At 46.7% G+C, this 22,097-nt stretch overlaps 1 protein-coding gene across 1 annotated transcript in view; it reads left to right on the top strand.

Moving 5' to 3' along the window:
* Positions 1-14,873, top strand: part of Mcm3 (minichromosome maintenance complex component 3) — a 15,293-nt gene extending 420 nt beyond the window's left edge. Inside the window, exons 2-17 of the mRNA XM_013019246.1 lie at positions 848-960; positions 1,461-1,669; positions 2,089-2,219; positions 3,636-3,874; positions 4,513-4,621; positions 5,666-5,819; positions 6,187-6,318; positions 6,855-7,063; positions 7,777-7,951; positions 8,264-8,390; positions 8,907-9,057; positions 10,415-10,555; positions 11,258-11,361; positions 11,936-12,021; positions 12,553-12,661; positions 14,159-14,873. Of these exons, the coding sequence (XP_012874700.1) occupies positions 848-960; positions 1,461-1,669; positions 2,089-2,219; positions 3,636-3,874; positions 4,513-4,621; positions 5,666-5,819; positions 6,187-6,318; positions 6,855-7,063; positions 7,777-7,951; positions 8,264-8,390; positions 8,907-9,057; positions 10,415-10,555; positions 11,258-11,361; positions 11,936-12,021; positions 12,553-12,661; positions 14,159-14,357 (2,388 nt within the window). The 3' untranslated portion in view covers positions 14,358-14,873. The remainder of the gene's footprint in view (positions 1-847; positions 961-1,460; positions 1,670-2,088; positions 2,220-3,635; positions 3,875-4,512; positions 4,622-5,665; positions 5,820-6,186; positions 6,319-6,854; positions 7,064-7,776; positions 7,952-8,263; positions 8,391-8,906; positions 9,058-10,414; positions 10,556-11,257; positions 11,362-11,935; positions 12,022-12,552; positions 12,662-14,158) is intronic.
* The last annotated feature ends 7,224 nt before the right edge of the window (positions 14,874-22,097 follow it).

Here is a 22,097-nt window from a genome sequence, read left to right on the forward strand (position 1 = left end):
CGCCCGGCCCCCCCAGCGCCCTGCGGTGCCGCCTCGGCCCCGGGCCCCAGCCTCCGACCTCCGAATGCGCTCGCCCGCGCTCTGCGCCCGGTGTCGAACGAGGCGACTTCCGGTGCCGGGTAGACCGGGCAGGGACGGGGTCCCCATGGGCGAGCGTCGGGGAAGCTTGATAAGCCAAAGCGGTTTGGGCACGAATGCTAGAAGGTGGTTCGCGGCTCATTCTTACCTCTGTTTAAGCATACAGAACGTGCTGGGATGAGTGATACCGTCAAGGAAAGACATACCCATTTCCATTGTTCACTCAGCCCCTGTGCGTGGGTATGGATGGATGTATTATGTGCCAGTACTGGGGCTTGAACTGAGGGCTGGGTGCTGTCGCTTAGCTGTTTTATTTATTTGCTCAAGGCAGGTGTTCTACCGCTTGAGCCACAGTCCCACTTCTGACTTTTTGATGGTTAATTGGAACTGAGTCTCTTGTACTCTCTTGCACTGTCCCTGCTGGCTTCCAACCAAGCTCCTTAGATCTCAGCCTCTTGAGTAGCTAGGATTACGGGCGTGGAGCCACAGTGTCTGGCTTAAATGTACATGTTAGCAAGTTTTCTGAGTTCATGTTCATGTCCCATGAAGGCAGTGCCAGTGCGGAGGGCTGTGGATGAAGGTGGGGGTGATGGCATGGGCCCTGTAGTTATTATACTCTCCAGTAGAGGGCGAAGGTGAGCCAAGAACTGGTTAAGTAAGGCACACCGGGATTGAGCTGTTCCCAGGGTTCACTTACATATCCTCTCCCTCACCAAGAGCTGCTTCTTCTGATTGGACACATTTTTGAGTTTGTGCTGTTGTTTTGTAGGAAGACCAAGGAATTTACCAGAGTAAAGTTCGAGACCTGATCAGTGACAACCAATACCGGCTAATTGTCAATGTTAATGACCTGCGAAGAAAAAACGAGAAGAGGGCTAACCGGTGAGTCCACAGGCCAGTCAGCGTCCTGGCACCCACTCAGACTGCCCACCTCCCTGGCGGTCAGATTGGAAAGTCTACTCAGGAGGGGGCCTCATTGAAATGTGGTTAACCTAGAAGCCCTCATTGCCTTCCCTGCTCCTATACTTTATTTAGTTTTTAATTTGTTATTTTCAAAAGGAGATGGTTCATTTTTCTCTCCGTCCAGTGTTTAGTTGAATCTAATATTCATATCTCTGATAAATTAGTCTGCAGAACTCTGGTTTATTTGCTTGAATCATAGGATGGCAGGAGAAAGTAGGAGCTGGATCCCTGTTCCCATCCCACTTGAACTGAAGACCAAAATCAAGGCCTTGCACTCGCTAGGCAAGTCCCCTTCACCAACCTCTGAAGCTGTATTTTTTTTACCATGATGATCTAAGAGTGGTTATTTCTATCGTGAGGGTTCATTTTCTTGAGTTCTACCTGCTCTGCCTAATTATTCTTTCTTTTGACCCCCGCAGCCTCCTGAGCAATGCCTTTGAGGAGCTGGTTGCCTTCCAGCGAGCCTTAAAAGATTTTGTGGCCTCCATCGATGCTACCTATGCCAAGCAGTATGAGGAGTTCTACATAGGACTGGAGGGCAGCTTTGGCTCTAAGCACGTCTCTCCTCGGACCCTTACTTCCTGCTTCCTCAGCTGCGTAGTCTGCGTGGAGGGCATTGTCACTAAATGTGCGTGGGTTAATAAAGGGGCACTAAGGAAGTGGAGGTGGGTTAGGCTTAGTCAGGAGAGCCTTACAACTCAGATGGCTTCAGAGAGGCAGGGTGATGAAATTACATGGCAAAACTTGTGCAAGTTCACTGTGTCCATGTAATTGACTGTGTGTTGGCAGAAGGAGGATTCTGCTAAGAGCTGATGGCAGTTTCATTTCCAACCGTGAACGACTGATTTTTAGTAGCAATCAGTGGTACTTAGCATCTGACTTGGATATGGTGATGTTCTGTATGTAGATATAAAAATTATATATGGCAAGTGTTATGCAATAGCTTAATATGGTTGGGAGAACATCAGATTTGGAGCTCATGGATTTAGATGTCACTTCTGTTATTCTCTTGTTTGGTGACTTTGTGTGCACATTTTTCATTCCAAGGCTCTCTAGTTCGGCCCAAAGTTGTTCGCAGTGTCCACTACTGCCCTGCTACCAAGAAGACTATAGAGCGGCGCTACTCCGACCTCACCACCCTTGTGGCCTTTCCATCTAGCTCTGTCTACCCCACCAAGGTGAGGGTCCTGAAACAACTGGGCTTCCTTAGGGGTTGGAGTCAGAATGATTTTTAATCCAAGTGATTGTGTAATTCTGAAGTCTTTGTTTTAGAAGTAAGCAGGATGGAAAGTAAGGATTAGTCTAAAGGAAAGATTGATTGCCAGTTTAATGTGGAAACTTCACAAATATTTTTTTTCCAGTCCTGGGGCTTGAACTCAGGGCTGGGTAGCTGTCCCTGAGCATCTTTTGCTCAAGGCTAGCACATTCCCAGCCTTGGTTTTTTTTTTTTTTGTTTTTTTTTTTTTTAAGAATACTTTAGCTGTGCAATGGTTGTTCATACTTGTAATTCTAGCTACTCAGGAGGCTGAGATCTGAGGATTGTAGTTTGAAGCCAACTAGGGCAGGAAAGTCCATGTGACTCTTTAACTCCAGTTAACTACACAGCTTCAGCTGTGGCTCAAATGACAGAGCAATAGTCTTGAGTGAAAAAGCTCAGGTACAGTGCCTGGGCCTTGAGTTCAAGCCCCAGGGACCAGTGCAAAAAGTGAAAAAAAAGTGTAGCAAAGCAATTTTATGGTCTTAAGAAAAAGTAAAATGAAAACTGCTTTTGTAACATAATGTTGCTCTGTGATTTCACTGTGGATTTGAGAGAAGACTGGTAGACGGAGGGCTGCCTTTATGTGTCCAGATTGACTTGACTGAAGGATGATATGAGGCTTCCTTTGTAAGACACGATTATTAAAACTGATTACTTGAGTCTAAATCAGTTTGTCAGAGAATCTCCTCCTGTCAGATTTTCAAAGCAATCATATCCAGTATGGAGGACAAGATAGGAATTATACCCAGTCTTGTCTTTGACTTTGCCAGCTGATGGAGAAATCAAACACATAGACACCGGAAACAAGCATAGATTAGCTTCAGAATCACCAAGTCTACCTCCAGATGGCATGTTCAGCTCTCCTTGTTGAACTGCTTTTGTTCAGCCTTATATTTTGAGTTAGTCCTGCTGTTTTTCTTACATTAGGGTAGAGTATCCATTTAGAGGCAGTTTAATTTAGATACTTTGTAATACTGCCTGCTACTTTGTAATACCGCCTCTTAGAAGTAGTGCTGCTGAGAGCCTTGTAGAGAATGGCTTTGGGTGCTGCCTCAGTGTGTAAGCATGTGTGCAGCTTCAGTAGGGGGGTAAGAACCCCCACTTCCATGTTAATGTTTCCCTTTCCATCTGACCGCGACTCTCCGTTAGATAGACTGTTACCAGACCAGAAATGAGGCTGGAGAATGGAGAAGATAACTTGGTTTTAGTTTTGTTTCTAGATACCAAAATTCCATGAAGCCATTTCTCAGTCATGTTGCTCATGCTAGATGCCCAATGGGTGTGCCATTTTAAACACAAAACTAAATTAACTATTTTTCTGTGTGCCTCTTTTCAGGATGAGGAGAACAATCCTCTTGAGACGGAATATGGCCTTTCTGTCTATAAGGACCACCAGACCATCACTATCCAGGAGATGCCAGAGAAGGCCCCCGCGGGACAGCTGCCCCGCTCCGTGGATGTCATTCTAGATGATGACTTGGTGGATAAGGTGAAGCCTGGTGACCGAATCCAGGTGGTGGGGACCTACCGCTGCCTTCCTGGCAAGAAGGAAGGTTACACCTCAGGGACCTTCAGGTATGGGCTCTGGAAAACGGCGAGCAGTTTCTATTCCTAGCAGTATATTCTTGGTCTAGTTGACTAGTTGGCTGTACGGGGGCTTGAACTCAGTGCCTGCTTTTTGCACTCAAGCTAGCACTCTACCACTTGAGTCACAGCTCTACTTTCTGCTCTTTGGTGATTAATTGAAGATAAGAATCTTACAGACTTGCCTTCCTGGGCTGCCTTCAAACCATAGTCCTCAGATCTCAGCCACCTGAGTATCTGTGACTACAGGTGTAAGCTGCCGGCGCCTGGCTTAGTTGGCTGTATTTCAAAGAGTTCTAACCGTTGAGGGAAGCACCTGTCTGTACAGTGGATGCCTCCTAAGCCTCTGTCCTTTCAGGTGGAACTGGTGACATTTACTGTCTTAGGCCGAGGGCAGGAATGGTTAGTGACATGATACAGTGTTATGGCTCACCTAGAAGCTTCTCAATTATTCCTATTCCTTCTCCCAACTTGTGTGTGTCAGCAGGAGATAAATAAGTGACAGAAGGAGACATTGTCATCCTCTTGAGGTCATTGACAGAGAGAGTTGATCGTTCGGTTCAGCACAGCCCCCCTGCTGGCTCTCATTTTGCCCTCATTTGCCTGTCTGGCTCTTGTCTTTGTCCCAGGACTGTTCTGATTGCCTGCAATGTGAAGCAAATGAGCAAGGACATTCAGCCCTCATTCTCTGCGGAGGACATAGCCAAGATCAAGAAGTTCAGTAAAACCCGTTCCAAGGTCTGGGCATCGTTGGGGATTTAAGGCTGGGAAAGGATTTGAAGAGTTTGGGTTCTAGCTGTTTCTATGTTTGAGCTAGAAGAAGATGATGATGATGATGATGATGATGGTGATGATTACCTTCTGTGAAATATTGGTTGCTGGCTTCATCCAGTTTTGTTCCAACCAGAAGTAAAAGGTTTTCCATTTGATCTGTCATTCTGTTGTGGTGCCTGCTGGGCTGATCGTGAACCCAGTATGAGAGTGGGAGTTAGGCTTTCTGTTTACCTTGGAGTGGGCTGGGACAGGATGGCGGGTCAGTGCACCAGTCTTAAGTGTAGGGGAAGAGTGATACATTAGTAGTTGATTTAAGTGTGATTGTCTCTGTTTTAGTTCTCCATTTCATATTTTTCCTGTCCTTTTTTCTTTTTAAAGACAGGATTTTGGGGAATGGGGGGAAAGACAGGATTTGCACACTAAGAATTGAACATGTGATAAAAGTTACTGCCAAAGGATAATACATTCGTAATAAATCCCAAATGTTTTGAACTTTGCCACCCCCCCTTTTTTTTTTTTTTTGCAAACCCAGCGTCTGTGTATGCTAGGCTAACACTTTACCACTGAGTTACAACCCAGCTTGTTCTTTTTTCTTTTTCTTTTTTTTTTTTTTTTGCTTGGTTGTGGGGCCTGAACTCTGGGCCTGGGCACTTCAGCTCAAGGCTAGCTAGCACTCTACCACTTGAGCCACAGCGCCACTTCCGGCTTTTTATGCTTATAGGGTGATGAAGAATCAAACCCAAGGCCTCATGCATACGAGGCAAGCACTTTACCACTGAGCCGCCTTCCCCAGCCCCTTGTTCTTTTTTCTTGAGGAATAAGCCTTGAAACAAACATTCAGATCTAGGCTATGTCTTCACCTGCTCTGATACGTGTTCTGATGTGTGGTTTATTGTAGAGCAGGAGCTTCTGCCGTAAAGTACAGTGTTTGGGTTTGTGTAGTTCACGTTCCACAGAAAGAAGTCCCTGAGTGTCACTAAGTTTTTCACTCCATTGGTTCTCCTCCAGGACATCTTTGACCAGCTGGCGCGGTCGCTGGCTCCAAGTATCCACGGACACGACTATGTCAAGAAGGCAATCCTCTGCTTGCTCTTGGGAGGGGTAGAACGGGACCTTGAAAACGGCAGCCACATCCGTGGGGACATCAACATTCTCCTGATAGGTATGGTGGCACACTAGACTAAAGCCAACCATCTCCCCAAGTGTGTGGAGAGATGGGGCAGCTAAGACTGTAGTGTGAAAGCTTGTGCCTTGTGTACCTGGTCACACTTCAGTCCCATCCCAGGTCAAGGCTACTGTGGATCTTATTCTTGATTTATAATACCTAAAATGCCCCAGTACCTACGTAAATTCAAAAAGCAGTTGAATATATTCTTGTGAAATGGTAAAGGAGAAAGTCAAGGAAATAATATTTAACAATCCATGATTGTATGTCTATATCATTCTGAGAAGTATGCTGGAAGAATCGAACTTGGTGGCTGGGGAGAAAGGGAAGGAATTTCCTAGAGTCATCACTGCTCCGTCCATAGGAGACCCATCCGTTGCCAAGTCTCAGCTTCTGCGGTATGTGCTGTGCACTGCACCCCGGGCCATTCCTACCACCGGCCGAGGCTCCTCTGGAGTGGGGCTGACAGCTGCTGTTACCACAGACCAGGAAACAGGTACGGCCCAGTGGGAGACTGAGCAGAGTCTTTGAACGTGCTGTGGGTACAGGCTGTGTGTGGAAGATACATTTGGAAGGTTGATGGGGCCACATTGTATAAGTCAGGGGATCCTGCAATAGTAGATGAGTTATTTAAGTGTCCGTATGATCTTTTGATGTCAGGGCTACCTAGAATGTGATTTGAAAGCATTTCCAAAGAGAAAGCTTAGTACATTACAAGGGAAATGAAAATGAAGATTAGACAGCTTCATGAACAGAGGAAAGACTTGAAGACCAGTGAGAAGTAGAAGTCTAATTGGTTGTCACTTGAGGGTGAGGTGAAGAAAAGGGCTTTCCAAAGCTTGCTTGGTAAAAGTGGGACAGACAGTTGTGCAGGCTGGAGTTTAGATGGTGATGCTCTAGGATTTCCTTCAGTCTCCAGCAGCCATCTCTTGTATGCTGCAGTGAGAGATGCCTAACAAGGAGGCCAGAGTCCTCCTTTCCCTGTCCTTCGACCCTGACCACAGCAGGCATTTTCACTTCCCCTCTCCCCAGGGGAGCGCCGTCTGGAAGCGGGGGCCATGGTCCTGGCTGACCGTGGCGTGGTTTGCATTGATGAATTTGACAAGATGTCTGACATGGATCGCACAGCCATCCATGAGGTGATGGAGCAGGGCCGGGTGACCATTGCCAAGGCTGGCATCCACGCGCGCCTGAATGCCCGCTGCAGTGTTCTGGCAGCTGCCAATCCCGTGTACGGCAGGGTGAGTGGAATCAGGTCCTTGATCATTGTCCCTGCCCCTCTTGGGTTTTACCCTATCACTGGCTGAGAGTGTGGGGTACACAACCGGTCAGACTAACCTAAGCCCGCTTCTGAATTACTGCACTTGGCTCATAGTGGCAGCTTACCACCATGATGACACAGAATCCTTTGGAAAGTGAGTTATTTAAAAATAATTCTCTAAAATGGGAAAATACGAGTATTCGTTTTCTTAAATCCCAGGGATGTGCTGGATCCCTAAGCTGTTAGGATTCATAATGACCCGTGAGACATTTATTGAGATTTTTTTACTCACTATCTTCTGAGTAAGAGACTCCAGGATCTGAACTTTAGACCTATTGGTGTGTCTCTATCCTGACAACAGGTATGGGAGGTGGATCATTTCAGATTCCATCCTGCATTGAGACTAAGAAGATCTCAGTTGAGCTTGGGAAGGAGGGGGCAGAACTTGAGAGCCACAATCAGCCTGTAAGAGACTCCTGTATGCGGAGGTTGGCTTCTGAGTTAGCTCAGGCTGCTTGAGCTTCAGCCAGCTTGTGAGTGGAAGAGATGGTTTATAGATTTTAAAGGCTGTAACAGAGGTTGTTTTTTTGCTGCTGCTTGTCTGTTGTGTTCTCTCATTCCACTCCCAGATTTGACGTGGCTTCATGTCGTGCCTGCTGTTGATGTTACTCTGCTTTCTTTCTGTGTTCCCAGTATGATCAGTACAAGACCCCCATGGAAAACATCGGGCTGCAGGACTCACTGCTGTCCCGATTTGATTTGCTCTTCATCATGCTGGATCAGATGGATCCTGAGCAGGATCGGGAGATCTCAGACCATGTCCTCAGAATGCACCGTTACAGGGCCCCCGGGGAGCAGGATGGTGATGGTGAGGCCCTGGGACAGTGAGGGTGGCCAGCGGAAGGGGTTCTGACTGCCCAGCCCGGCGGGGCATGGGTGTTGGGTATCTGCGCTGATGCTGCAGATACCCTCACCTGCCCCAGAGAATGTCAGGTTTGGGGTTCTAGAGTGCCTTTGGTCAACTCAGTGAGCCAGGTAGTTCCACCTGCTTGCTTCCACCTGCTTCCCCATAGGTTCTCCACAGCTGTTACCTTCTGGGTCTGGTCTTCCTGTGCTGGAGAAGCATCTTCCCTTGGGTTCCCCTCTTTCTCACTCCCCTCTCTCAACTTGGCTTTACCAGCCCTGCCCTTGGGAAGCGCTGTGGAAATCCTGGCCACCGACGATCCCAACTTCAGCCTGGACGACCATCAGGACACCCAGGTTTATGAGAAGCATGACAACCTGCTGCATGGGACCAAGAAGAAAAAGTGAGCATTTCTTGTCCCACTCGAGGGAGCCTGCAGTTTGTGTCTTGTTAGAATGCAGCACTCTGCTCAGGCCAAGGAGCCATAACCCTGGGGGCCATTTTTCCTTTGCTCATGTATACTCTGTCTTGGCTGATTGTCTTGGAAATGTTTGTGGGTGACTCAGCTCAGGGTCAGATCTTTTCCTAAAATAGAAACTGACAGCCTTCCCAGCAGATGGTGTGTGTGAAGTCTTCCTCATACCTGGCATTGTGGTATAGCACTCAGCAGAGACTCGGCCAGTGGGTTTGGCTAAAAGAAACTTGGGAGCAGATGTTCAAGGCCATAGGAATCCTGGGGCACAGAGAGAAGCATTTGTACAATGAATAGACAATACCTAATCATCTTCTTAAACAACCCAATTTAGAAATACTACCTCAAATTAAATTTGAGCAGGTGGGAGGGCTTTATGGAAGCGGTCATTGTGAGGGGCCTGTGGTAGGTGCGGTGGGGAAAGGGCACTCAATGTGTATGGCCCAGGGAGAAGATGGTGAGTGCAGCGTTCATGAAGAAGTACATCCACGTGGCCAAGATCATCAAGCCGGTCCTGACCCAGGAGTCAGCTGCCTACATTGCCGAGGAGTACTCGCGCCTGCGCAGCCAGGACAGCATGAGCACCGACACCGCGCGGGTGAGGGCCCGAGGGGAGCGCGGACGGGGTTTAGAGGGGATGCTGGGCAGGAGTCCCTGCTCTCCCAGAGTGTGGCGGCACTGGGATCCTTCCTGGTCTCTGCACACTTCCCTCTCTGCTAGTGCCTGTAGACTCTGTTTTCATCATTTCCTTCGCCAAAGGAAAATGAAGTAAGGACTCCAGCAGTGCAGGTTCCTCATTCAGGGAATACAAGAGGCTTCTGGGAACTCACCTTGACCCTGTTCTCACCCACAGTGGGAAAAGACAGGAACTGTCCTCAGAGAGCTTAGATTAGAGAAGGAGAGGCCGAATGTAGGTACAGAGATCATACGTATTGATTAATTACGCATCTGTCTATATATATGGGCCTCATGTGGTTCTTATGAAGGAATGAATGTGAAAAGCTTAAGTGCAGATGAAGACAGTTGCTATGTTTAGCATTCCTTGGAGGAGTGTGGCTGTCAGGGAAGAGGTCCCAGACTGATGTTAGTACACTGTTTTCGGCAAATCAGTGAGTTGAACATTTGTGATGGTTATGCTAAGCGGGCTAGTGTAGCTCACATACGATTTTATAGCAGGAAGTCCCATGCTCAAAGTCCTCATCCGGTGACACAGACTTCTTTGTTTGGATTTAGATAGGATCCTAGGCCCTTCTACTCTAGCCTCATGCCTACTTTGTCTTCTGCTAGAACCGTTTGCTCCTGTGACCATGTGCTCAAAACACTACTGCATGGGAATTTTAGAATAAAATTCTTTTTTTTTTTTTGGGTCCAGTCGTGGGGCCTGAACTCTGGGCCTGGGCGCTGTCCCTCAGCTCTTCAGCTCAAGGCTAGCGCTCTACCACTTGAGTCACAGTGCCACTTCCGACTTTTTTCTTTTTGTTTATGTGGTGTTGAGGAATCGAACCCAGGGCCTCAGGCATGCAAGGCAAGCGCTCTACCACTGAGCCACCTTCCCAGCCCTAGAATAAAATTCTTACAAATTCTTTAGAATAATATTATTGGGTATAAATTTGCTCTTCGTCAACTTTTACCCATGACTTTGAATTTTATTCTCTAAAGATTACATAATGCTTGTCTTCATATTAAACTCTTCTCTTTTTGTCCTTCTCTCCCCATGAACGGTTCTGGGTTGTCAAAAGCCCTCTAACGAAGCCAGCAACTGAGCATAATTCACTAGTTTAGCTGTGGTCTTGGTGGATTTGGGTTCTCTAGCTCTGCTAGTAGAGGCTAAGATTTCTACTTTAAATGGCAGCTTCAGTGAAAACTGGCCTTTGAATATTTGTATGTACTTCCTGGAGTATTTGGTGGTAGTCTACCAGATTCTGGAAGAAATCCTGTCTTGTTTTCTTTCCCAGACATCTCCAGTTACAGCGAGAACCCTGGAAACTCTGATTCGGTTGTCCACAGCCCACGCAAAGGCCCGCATGAGCAAGACCGTGGACTTGCAGGATGCGGAGGAAGCTGTGGAGCTGGTCCAGTATGCATACTTCAAGAAGGTGAGCCTTGGAGGTGGGATAGTGCCCCAAATCTGAGTTTAAGCCAGTATTGGCACACACAGACACACACATACACAGACACACATAGTTTATTTTTGTTGGTAGCTCACATTTGCTCACATTTATATTCCCAGTTACCCAGGAGGCTGAGATCTGAGGATTATGGTTCAAAACAAGCCTGGGACGGAAAGTATGAGATTTCTTTATAGAGTTGTGGCTAAAGAAGTAGAGCATCAGCCTTGAACTCAAAAGCTCGGGCTCAGGCCCTGAGTTCAAGCCCTAGTATTGGCACAAAAAAGATGAAGGGGAGCCTCGACTTCCCTTTCCTCCTTTTTTTCCTGTCTTTCCCTTCATGTAATGCATTAGTCCTTGTTGCAAGTGTATGTAACATTTTTCCTGATTTTTTTTTCCCTTTTGCTAGTTTGGAGTTTGTGTTAAATTTTCATTAAACATTTCAATTACAAAGAAATAATTTTCTGTAACCAGAACGGTTTGGATTTTTACCTTCATTTGCTTTTTATTTCAGCCAGCGTTTATTGAGTACCTACTATGTGAAAGGCCTTCCAACATTTGGAAGGACGAGCGCCACCCTCTGCTGGCCATTGGTCCTAGGGCAGGGTTGGTAGGCCATCAGAACTGCTGATGATGTGGAAGGGGTTCTTTGTTCTGTTCACACATCACCCATGCCTACCTTTGGTCTAGGTCCTGGAGAAGGAGAAGAAACGTAAGAAGCGAAGTGAAGATGAATCAGAGACGGAAGATGAAGAAGAAAAAAGCCAGGAGGACCAAAGGCAGAAGAGGAAGAGGTGAGGCAGAATGGAGTTACTAGAAGAAAGCCCTGTTTGCTGGGAGAGAGTAGAGGGCACTGTGCTGCTGGATGACAGCAGTTCCCCGGGGATCTGCAGGGCTCCGGGACAGGGCCTGAGACAAGCGGGAGGGAGCGAGCCCCAGCTGTGTCTGGAGTGATGCTTTCTGTCACATCTGTGGATAGGCCAAATGGCAGTAAACCCACTCATTCCGCCTTTGGGATATACACCTTTGTGCTGGGCCTGAGCTCTGTCCTGTGCCTTTTTGCTCAAGGCTAGCACTCTATACCACTTGAGCCACAGCTCTGCTTGTGGCTTTTTTGGTAGTTCATTGGAGATAATTGCCTTATAGGCTGGTGTCGAACGTCGATCCTCAAATCTCAGCCTCCTGAGTAGCTACAGTTATAGGCAATAGGGAAAAACATTGGGAAACAGCCTGGTTGCATTCTAGCTAGGAAATGACTCAGCCTGCATGGTTGGTGTAAGCCTCGGCCTAGACTTCACTTTGATTGTAGATAGTTCTGTTGCTGCTGCTGAGAACTTTCCTTTTACCTAACTATGGTGTGTATTTTAGGAGGAAGACTCGTCAGTCAGGTGCCAAGGATGGGGACTCCTATGACCCCTATGACTTCAGTGACACAGAGGAGGAGATGCCCCAAGGTGAGTGAGCGTTGCAGGTGCAGCAGAGGTCTTCTTCCTTTGACGCCGTATCTTCCTAGTTGCCCTTTGCACATTGACTCCTGCTTAGGGGCCTGTGTGCAGGGGGCTTGCCGCAAGAACTCAGGGCAAGCCATAGCAAAACTTTGGAAAATAGACTTTGCTCCGTTGTTTGCTCCCTTCTCCACACACTGTGATCTTTTGTCAAATCTGCTCTAAGTGCTCCAGATAACGTATGTTGAGGGCCCTTCTGCCTGACTCATTTTTTTCAGAGAGGGTTGGTTGGTTGGTTGGGAGTTTCTGGTGTCATTTGCTTTTGAACTCAAGTCCTGGTGCTTGCTAGGCAGATGCTCTACCCCCGGAGCCCCCAGCTCCAGACTCAATTCCTCTGTCTCTCCGACCCTCTAAGAACCAAGGGAGACAGGAGCACTCCCAGGCTCAGAGAGGGGTGAGGGGTGGAGAAGATTGCCTCTCTGGTGATAGTGGCAGTGTTCACCTCCATCTTCTCATCCGTGCTCTGTCCATCCTCTGAAGTACACACTCCGAAGACAGCAGACTCACAGGAGACCAAGGAGCCCCAGAAGGAGTCCAGCGAGTCTCAGGAGACTGCGGAATCCCAGAAGATGGAGTTGGAAGAGTCCAGGTGAGTGGGGATGTGGCTCCTGGGCCTCCCGAGTTCCGGCTGAGGGAGGACCAGCTCTGCTATTGTAACGCTTACCAACAGTGTTTTAAAAAATGCTTCTATGCCAAGTGGAATGTGGAACTTACAGGACAGTTGGGAGAATCATATGGAGAACTCCACCCAGAATCCCACATTGCTCAGTTTGCTTTTTGAATTCTCTCTCTGTGGGAGCTTGATTATATCTTCAAGGGGTCAGGAAATAAGGGTAAAATTTGTCTTTTTATACCTTTGGATTCTTTTCAATAGGATACTTTTTCTTTTTTCAAAATGATCATTTGTTTTTTAGTGGTTTTTTGCTAGAGTTTGAGGAAACATTTTTTTCTGTAAACTTATAGTTTACTGGTCCCCAAAGAAACCCCATAGATAAGGTTAGCTTTTCTTTTTAATATATCTGGAACTCAATGCAGTGTGTTCAAAAAAATCAGAAAAATCTTGAGAAGTGTTTAGGGGAAGCCATGATAATCAGTTGTAATTGCTCCTCCAGAAACAACTCTGTCTAAAGTGCTTTATCTTCTCATGGATTCACTCTTAGTGGTAACAGGTTTTCCCTAGTGTGGAAGTGTCAACATCTTTTCAATGAGTTTAGTTTTGGTGGTTCCATATGGCCACTGTTTCCAGTGGAGCCTTCCTCAGTGTGTCATACTCATGTGAAATATAGGGAGTGAGGTCCTGGAAGCAGGCACTTTAAAATCCAGCGTAAGTGCGGGTGAATTGGCCTCCAAGACAGACGGTGGGATTGGCAGTGTACAGCAACTTTAAAGGCCTCAAGGCTAGGCACCCGTGTTCATTGCCTCTCATTCTAATTACTCAGGAGGCTGGGATCTGAGGATTAAGATTCAAAGTTAGTTCAGAGAGACAAATCCTAGAGACTCTTATTTCCATTTAACTAACAGAAAAACCAGAAGTCCACACACACACACACACACAGACACACACACACACACATCCTCTCTGTTTTAATTTTTCTTAACTGTACTGGAGTTGAACTCAGGGCCTCGTGCTCTCTAGGAAAGGTGCTCTGTTACTGACCCACACCTTTGTCATCTTTTTTTTGCTTCCTGCCTGGGTGCATGCTTGGATTGCCCTCTGCCTGTGTTGGAGGTCTTGTAGTTTGGATGACTGGTGTGTGGCACCAGGTTCAACTATCATTTAAGAAGGGAGTCTCACAAACTTTGCTGCCCAGGCTGTCCTCAAACCACTGTCCTCCCAATCTCAGCCTCCCAAGTAGCTAGGATTGCAGGCATGAATCTCTGACTCCATGTTGCCCTCTAATTTTCAAATGATGTTACTTCCTAAGATGTAGGAATCGCTATAGAACAGGAGGTTAGCTTTAACTGAGGCACAGGTAGAGGTGGGGGAAAAGGGAGGAGTTGCATGGCCCTTACTAAGGTTTTCCTAGTATGGGTTTTGGCTGCGTTGGGTTGACTTACTCCTCTACCCTTTTCCTGTCTTGGGCAGGCTGAAGGCTTTCAAGGTGGCCCTCCTGGACGTGTTCCGGGAAGCTCACGCCCAGTCTGTGGGCATGAACCTTCTCACAGAATCTGTCAACCGCGACCGAGAAGAGCCCTTCTCCCCCGAGGAGATCCAGGCTGCTCTGGACAGGATGCAGGATGACAACCAGGTCATGGTGTCAGAAGGCATCATCTTCCTCATCTGAGGAGGGCTGGCCCTGGACTGGAGGCCTGCGTGTTTCCCACGTCCCCATCCCAGTCAGTCTTCACCTTCATTCTCCAAGGATCGTGTTTAAATGGCTGAAGCTGAGGGACGTGGTGATGTGCTTGGATGAGGACTGGTGATGAAAGCTGTCCCGCTGGGGGGTGGGGGCAGGAGGAAGGGTGGGGGCAGACTGTGACCATCTACTCATCTCCACCCCTCAGACGCTCCTTCTCCTCTCCCCTGCCCAGCACACCCAGACCATTCACCCCTTCCTGGCTCCACAGACCAACCCAACATTATCTTATGTAAATAACAGGTCTGTTTAGGGGACAGGTGCTTTTCTGTGTTGGCTGGCTTTTCAGTTCTCCATATTGGTCTAGAAAAAGCTTTGAGTCCTGCAGAGAGGATTGGAGGTGGATTTCGCAGTTGTTAAGCTTTCTTTGCAAATAGGGCTAATTTGTATTTTCAACCTAAATATTTAGGATGTGAAATAAAACTTTTGTACACATGGTCTTGATGCTTTGTGCTCTTCATAAATTTTTTGTTTCGAAGGAAGGGAGGCTTGTGCACGTATGTTACTCGCCTTGGGGCCTGGATCACCGCTGGCCCAGCTGAATTGGACGTTCAGTCCTAAAGATGAAGGCGAGGAGGAATAAAAAACAGGTCCCAAGCTTCCGCAAGTTGTTAAAAACTAGTAAAGTCAAACTTGAAAACAGGCTAAAAAATAAGCAATTTAAACAGCAAAGCACTCAAGAAGTACGGGAAAGAAGAGAGGAAACTAAGGCAAGCTGTAAAAGATGCTGTTTCTAAGAAACCCATTCCGTTGGAAGACCCAAAGGAAAAACGACCAGTCAAGGATTGAGAGGGAAGAGGAAGAAGAAGAAGAAGCAGCCCTTCCCTTAGATATGATGGATGAAGACCTACAGTTAATGAAGGATTTAGGACAGAGAGCATCTTTCCTAACAAGAGATCTTTGTTCTAGGTATTACCTCATTTGAGTTATAATCATCCACATCTATGCACTGTCAAAAAGTAGGTTCTGGATTATACTTCTTAGGTGATTAGTTCAGAATGCTCACCCAGACTCAGTGTTTACAAAGAATGAACTCAGATTGATATCCAAGTTACTTCGTAAATAATGAAATATCTGAGCAAAAAATAAAATAAATTTTTTGTTTCCTTGCGAGCTCTGCCTGCATGCTTTGCTGCTCGCACGTTTTCACCCAGTAACCACAAGGTGGCAGCAGCCTGCTGTGATCGTGAGGAGCATGTCTTCAGGCTCTCTTCCTCAGTAACAATGCATTTGTCAGTCAAAATTGATCATGCACATCAAACCCTGCCAAATTAGAATGGTTAAGTCTCACCTCAGGAGGGCAGAAAGTCTGGGAGAATTGACTCCCCCGCTTTGCTGAGCTGGAATCAAAGCCTTCCATAGAGAAATGATACTTAGGTCAGACACCCTCAAAATGGTCTTTTTAAGTTCTTGCTATGTGCTGTTCTCTTGTAGGGCACTTTGGACATTATCTGGATTTCTTTCCACAGAGAGGGAGAGCACAGGCCTCATCCTAGGGTAGTGTGGTTTGAGTAGCTCCTCGATAGCCTTTTTTATAAAAGGTGGACAAAATGATTGGGTAGTTTCGTTTTTCACAGGTATGACATCCCACTGGAAGCTGTACCATTGCCAAGGGAGCTGCTCCAGTTCTACGTGGAGGATGATTTTGTTTTGCTAACATTGGGATTTGAACTCAGGGCCTTAGACTTGCTAGCCTGCTACTTTTTATCACTTGAGCCACAGCCCAGCCCTGCTTTATCTCCCAAAGTATTTTCTGTCCTACTGCCCAGTTTTTCTGTTGAAATGGGGGTCTTGTGTTTGAGCTGGCCTCAAATCCTGGTCTACCTGATTGCCACCAAGTCAATTGCTGGGATTTCAGGAAGAACCTGAGATTGACTGAGTACCAGCAATAAGCCAGAGGTAGTGTGCACCACATTCGATGACAAAATAGGACTTGAAGAGGAATGGACTAGGGATATGTCTGTGTGATAAGGTCAATGGGAAATAAAATGCAAGGCATGTGTAATAGCTAGAGAGGGAGGAGGGATGGGGTATCAGGAAGTGGCTACTGCTGGGCTTTAGGGGTCTCCTCAAATGGTGTATTGGCTGACTGCCTTGCAAGTATGGCTCTCCCTCATGCCAAAAGACGTCTAGGCAGAGTGGGGTGGAGGAGCCAGGTTTTCTTTGCGAGCTTTTCGGTGCTCTTCCAGCTAGCCAGAGACTGGCGCATTCCCCCCGCCCCCATAATCATGCCTGTGGTATTAAAATTCCTTGACGTAGGAGCTCAGTGAACCTTTATAATTGAGCACAAGAATGCTGCATGTGGCTTGCCAACAAAACAAACTGGAGAGTGGTTTAGGGCCAGGTTCTTGCTCAGCGTCTTGGGCTCCTGTGTGGAATCCTGAGAGTGGTGTAGGCCGGAGCTCAGGCACACACCTTCCTGCAGGGCTCAGCTCCTCATAGAAAAACCACCACCACACCCCTCCTCCCACAAACTGTACACGCTTCAAGACGGAGAAGTCTATATTTAGACCTCCCATCTGAGATGGTTAAGTAATTTGTGGGGCCTAGAGAAGTGAGGTTTGTTTGTTTGTTTGTTTATTTATGTCGGTCATGGGGCTTGAATTCTGGGCCTGGGCGCTGTCCCTCAGCTCTTCAGCTCAAGGCTTAGCGCTCTACCACTTGAGCCACTTCTTGAGCAGAGTGTCCACTTCTGCTTTTTTCTCTTTATGTGGTGCTGAGGGATCAAACCCAGGGCCTCATGCATGTGAGGCACTCTACCACTGAGCCACCTTCCCAGCCTGAGAAGTGAGTTTTCTGCCCTGGAAAAATTGTGGGTACCTTATTCGGTAATTGTGGTGTGTGTGTATGTCAGGCTGGGTGATTGAAACGTTGGAGAGCAGCGCATGGTCTGTCAGTAAACTGAGGTTGAGCCAGTTGTTCTCGGCGGCTCCTCCGATCCCACAGGCCTGGCTTCACTGGGTAGAACTAAAGTTGAACTGCTGAGAGGCGGGTCAGAGTGGGTGCCTTAACACCTGTTAACCAGCCTTTCCTCAGTATTTGCAGGGGAATCTCTTTGGGGGTGCCTTGGAGGAAGCCAAGGTTTCTTTAAAGATGGGGTGGGTTAGCAGGGCACTGGTGGCTCTTTGTAACCCTAGCTGCTCAGAAGGCCGAGATACGAGGATCAAGGTTCAAAGTCAGCCAGGCAAGAAAGTCCTAGAGACTTTTTTTTTTGGGTCGGGTCGTGGGGCTGGAACTCTGGGCCTGGGCGCTGTTCCTCAGTTCTTCAGCTCAAGGCTAGCACTCTACCACTTGACCCACAGCACCACTTCTGGCTTTTTTTCTTTTTGCTTATGTGGTACTGGGGAATGGAACCCAGGGCCTCATGCGTGCAAGGCAAGCGCTCTACCACTGAGCCACCTTCCCAGCCCCCTAGAGACTCTCCAGTTAACCACCAGAAAACCAGAAGTGGTGCTGTGGCTTAAAGTGGTAGAGCACTAACTTTGAGTGAAAAAGCTCAGGGACAGTGCCCAGGCCCTGAGTTTAAGCCGCATGACTGAAGATGGGGTATTATTTGTATGTAACCTGAATACATTCGTCTTGTACTTTAAATCATCTCGAGTTTACTTATACCTCATTTGTTGTAAATGCTGCTTTTTGTTTGCTTTTTTAATTTTTTATTATTTTTTTTGCCAGTCCTGGGGCTTGAACTCTGGGCCTGAGCTGTTTTTGCTCAAGGCTAGTGGTCTACCACTTTAAGCTGCAGTACCACTTCTGGTTTTCTGGTGGTTAACTGGAGATAAGAGTCTCTAGGACTTTCTTGCCTGGGCTGACTTTGAGACAAATCTCAGCCTCCTGAGTAGCTAGGATTACAGGTGTGAGCCACCAGCACCAGGCTGTAAGTGCTGTTTTATGTAGGAAGTAAGGATAAGGAGAAAGTATGTCCAGTGCAGACATATTCAGAGTGGTGACAATATTTTCAGTTGATTTGGCTGTATGTACAGAAACAACCTGTGCTACTGAAGGCTGACAACAGCTTTTAAGGTGGCACTCTAACTTTCTTAGTTTGTGAGTAGCGCTGCAGGATGTTTTCAATGATCTCAAGGGATTTTATTTAATTGTTAGATTTTAGAACAAAATTCAATTTTAATTTGTTGAGATATAAACCTAGTTGACTTCTCTTTTTCAGGTCAGATCTGACAGCTCAGAGATGAGTCTCAGAGTCTTGTAGGTCCATTATTAAGCAGCATGGAATCCTGGCTCATTCTCTTTAGTCTTTCCTCGAGGCAAAGAACTAAGATTTTTAAATTCTTCTCCTGAATATTTTTACTATTAACTCCTGAGTGTTTCTCCACAGTCTGTAGGAGGATATTAGCCTCTGCTGAGATTTGCTATTTTGATAATAGTTTGCTCAGCGGGATTTTTTTTGTTGTTGCAAACTAAGCCTTCCCACCTGTAAGTACCACACTAACCTTGCTGTAGAAAGGTCTTTAACCTTGCTGTAGGAAGGTCAGCTCAGGCAACTTGTATGTGTTTGCTCCTATGATAGTAATTGATAGACCTAGAACTTGTATGTGTGTGCTCCTATGCATTATAATAATTGATAGAGCCTGGAACATGTATGTGTGTGCTCCTATGCTAATAATCGATAGAGCCTAGAATGAGCCATTATCAAGCATGATGAAATCTCTAAAAACAAAGTGTAAAACTTTATGTACATAGTTCTTTTTATTATGATTGGTAACAACATGGAATATTTAGGAAAGTAGAAAATAAATTTATTACTTTAACTGCTATGTTGTAACTATAAGTGTGTTTGTGTGTGTGTGTGTGTGTGTGCGCTGTTACTGGGCTTGAACTCAGGGCCAAGCACTTTTACTTAGTTTTTTCACTCAAGGCTGACACTCTTCCACTTAGCCACACCTCCACTTCTGGTTTTTTGTGGTTCATTGGAGATAAAGGAGTCTCTAGTTTTTTTTCTGTCTGGGCTGGCTTTGAACTACAATCCTCAGATCTCAGCCTTCTGGTTTAGGATTACAGGTGTAAGAAACCTGTAATTCTAAGACACTAGTCTTAGAAATTATTTTTTTTATGAACTTTAAAACCGATTTTAAGAATGACATTTCACCGTCTGGCTAGGTGTGTCAAAAGTTTGAGATTAAGGATTTGAGACTGGGATTAATAAGTGATAGTCTGTAGGAATTTGGGGATGAAAAGTGTTTTGAAACTTTTAATTTAAAGTCAGCTTTCTGAAAATGCAGTGCTGGGAGAAAGGCAGGCACCTGTACGTTCCCATGGGATCCTGGTGAAGAGAGGAAGCTCAGTTGATTATAGAGTTACCCGGGGTGATGTTTGTGCAGCCCCAGCTTCCAGCCGGGGCTTCATGCCCAGAAACAACTTCACACACATGGCCATGGGTGAGAGGGAATGGCTGTGCTGGCAGGCCATTAGCACCCTCCGTTCCCTCATGAAATCTGCCATCCTGTGGTGTGGATTTTATGACTCCAGTTTAACTTTGAGCTGTCTTGTATAAATACTGTCTTCTGACCAGTGTCCTGTGCTGCTGTCTTTAAGGTGCTAGGAGCGGGGAGGGGGGGGTGCTCAGAGCTGTGTCTGTGTCTGTGTCTGTGAAGCTGGTAGGCAATTCCACACGTTCTGTTGGGGCCAGGTTCAGAGGAAAGCAGAAGACCTTCCATACATTTGTGACTGCTCGTTTTCCAAATTCTTTATCTCCTCCACAGGTCCTCTAAGCCCTCAACTCCGCAAAGACGAGCTGCCTCTCACAGGAAACACGGCTTATCCTGTCCTCCTGTCCTCTGAGGAGAAGTCATCCAAGCGAGGACCACCCAAGAGTCCCCATTCTGACTCACATCCGTTTGGGAGAGAAGACGACACATGTCTCAGAAGTAAAATGGTTTCAACTCTGTTCCCATCCTTGTGTCAGTACTGGGTTTGAACTCAGGGCCTGGGTGCTTTCCTTGGGCTTTTTCACTCAAGGCTAGCACTCTAACACTTTGAACCATAGCACCGCTTCTGGTTTTCGGTGGTTAATTGGAGATAAGAGTCTCACAGACTTTCCTGCCGGGGCTGGCTTTGTACTGTGATCCTCAGATTTTAGCCTCCTGAGTAGCTAGGATTGTAGGCGTGAGCCAAAAGTACCTGGTACCACTTAGAAGTTTGAGTCTGGAGTTGATACAATTAGTTTCCACAAAAAGAGGCACTCTGTTTCCTCACACCATGTGTGTATGTATGTATACTCATGCATCTATCCAACACACACTCCCACAACTGAGACTACGTGCGATTACTCAGGATTCTTTAATGCTGATCCTTTTCTGCTTGAGTAGTTCCATAAAATTGTAAAGTTGCTGGGATCTTGGACGGTCCTGTCCAAAAAGCCTCCTTCCCATGACTCCTCTGATACTCATCAAGGCTCAGTGTGGCTTTCTGCTGTCAGATTAATCCCTCTCCCCTTCGAAAAAACTTTCAAATAATCGAAAATGATAATCTCTTCTCCCAAGTACAGTGGTTTAATAATTTTGACAACTTGTCTGTTAGGAATTGAAGGTTAAGAATGAGGAAGTGAATAAATGAGGAAGAAATAGACAGTATTGACATAAAATTAAGCAACTATTTATTGACCACCAGTTATAGATAGAGTAATTTGCTAGGTTGAAGTAGGAGTGTTCGGAAGACAAAAACTGGAATGCAATGGCATCTTCAAAGGGTTTATGATCTGAAGAGTAGTCAGGAATGAACACTGCAAACTTCAGAAGGCTGAAGCCCATCCAAATAGCCATTGACATGGATGACTACCAAGTCGCTGAATGAGATGTCATTAGAGTGAATGCAGGGTTCTGAAGAGGGGAAGACAGCGGGTTTTCATTCGGAGCCAGATAAGCGGGAGAGGGTGGGGGTTGGCGTAGGGATGACTCCAGGACTAAGACTCTGGCCGGAGATGTCAAGAACTCCCAAATTAAAGCAAAACAAAAAAAAAAAGGTTGCGGAACAACAGTTAACGATTGAGTTTCGTATAGGTGGAAGTTTGAGGAAAGTGACTTCGCTTGAATAGATCAGGTTGAGGTTGTGCTTGAGATTTGGGTCAGTGCCTTGGGAACCAGCAGTTTGTAGGACCTGATTCATCATCCCAAACCTCTCCCCCCCAAAAAACCTTTATTGATCCTCAGTTGCGGGGAAAGTCCCAGGGCAGAAACTGCTCATCCCCTCATGGCCCTCTAGAGTCAAGTGGAGGAGAGACTTCGGTGGGAGGAAGGAAAGTTCATTGGTGTTCCACACAGCAGGGCCATCCCCACGCCCTGTGCTGGCCCTGGGTTGACTAATGCAGCCCGCCTCAGTGCAGGAAGTCAGCCTGTGCTGAGTCAGTGACGTCTGCACGGAGCCTTGGGTTGCCGCAGCTCGCTCGCCGACGCCAAGGCAGCCAGGCCTTCCCATTAGTCTCCCTGTCTCTCACCGGCCAAAGAACCTTCTGGGGTAGGTTCTTTGCTGCGAGCATGCCAAACCTGAAATTTAATTCTTCTCTCTTACTCCCATAGCTTTTCAAGGATATTTAGTTTTCAAAGGTCAGCTTCAGGAAATGCGTTCAGTGTGAAATGCGTTCAGTGTGTGTGCTGGTGCTGGGGCTTGAGTGCAGGGCTGGGAGTTGTTCCTTAGCTTTTCATTCAAGGCTGG

Source organism: Dipodomys ordii, unplaced genomic scaffold (assembly GCF_000151885.1).
Source record: "Dipodomys ordii isolate 6190 unplaced genomic scaffold, Dord_2.0 Scaffold44, whole genome shotgun sequence".
Classification (NCBI taxonomy): domain Eukaryota; kingdom Metazoa; phylum Chordata; class Mammalia; order Rodentia; family Heteromyidae; genus Dipodomys; species Dipodomys ordii.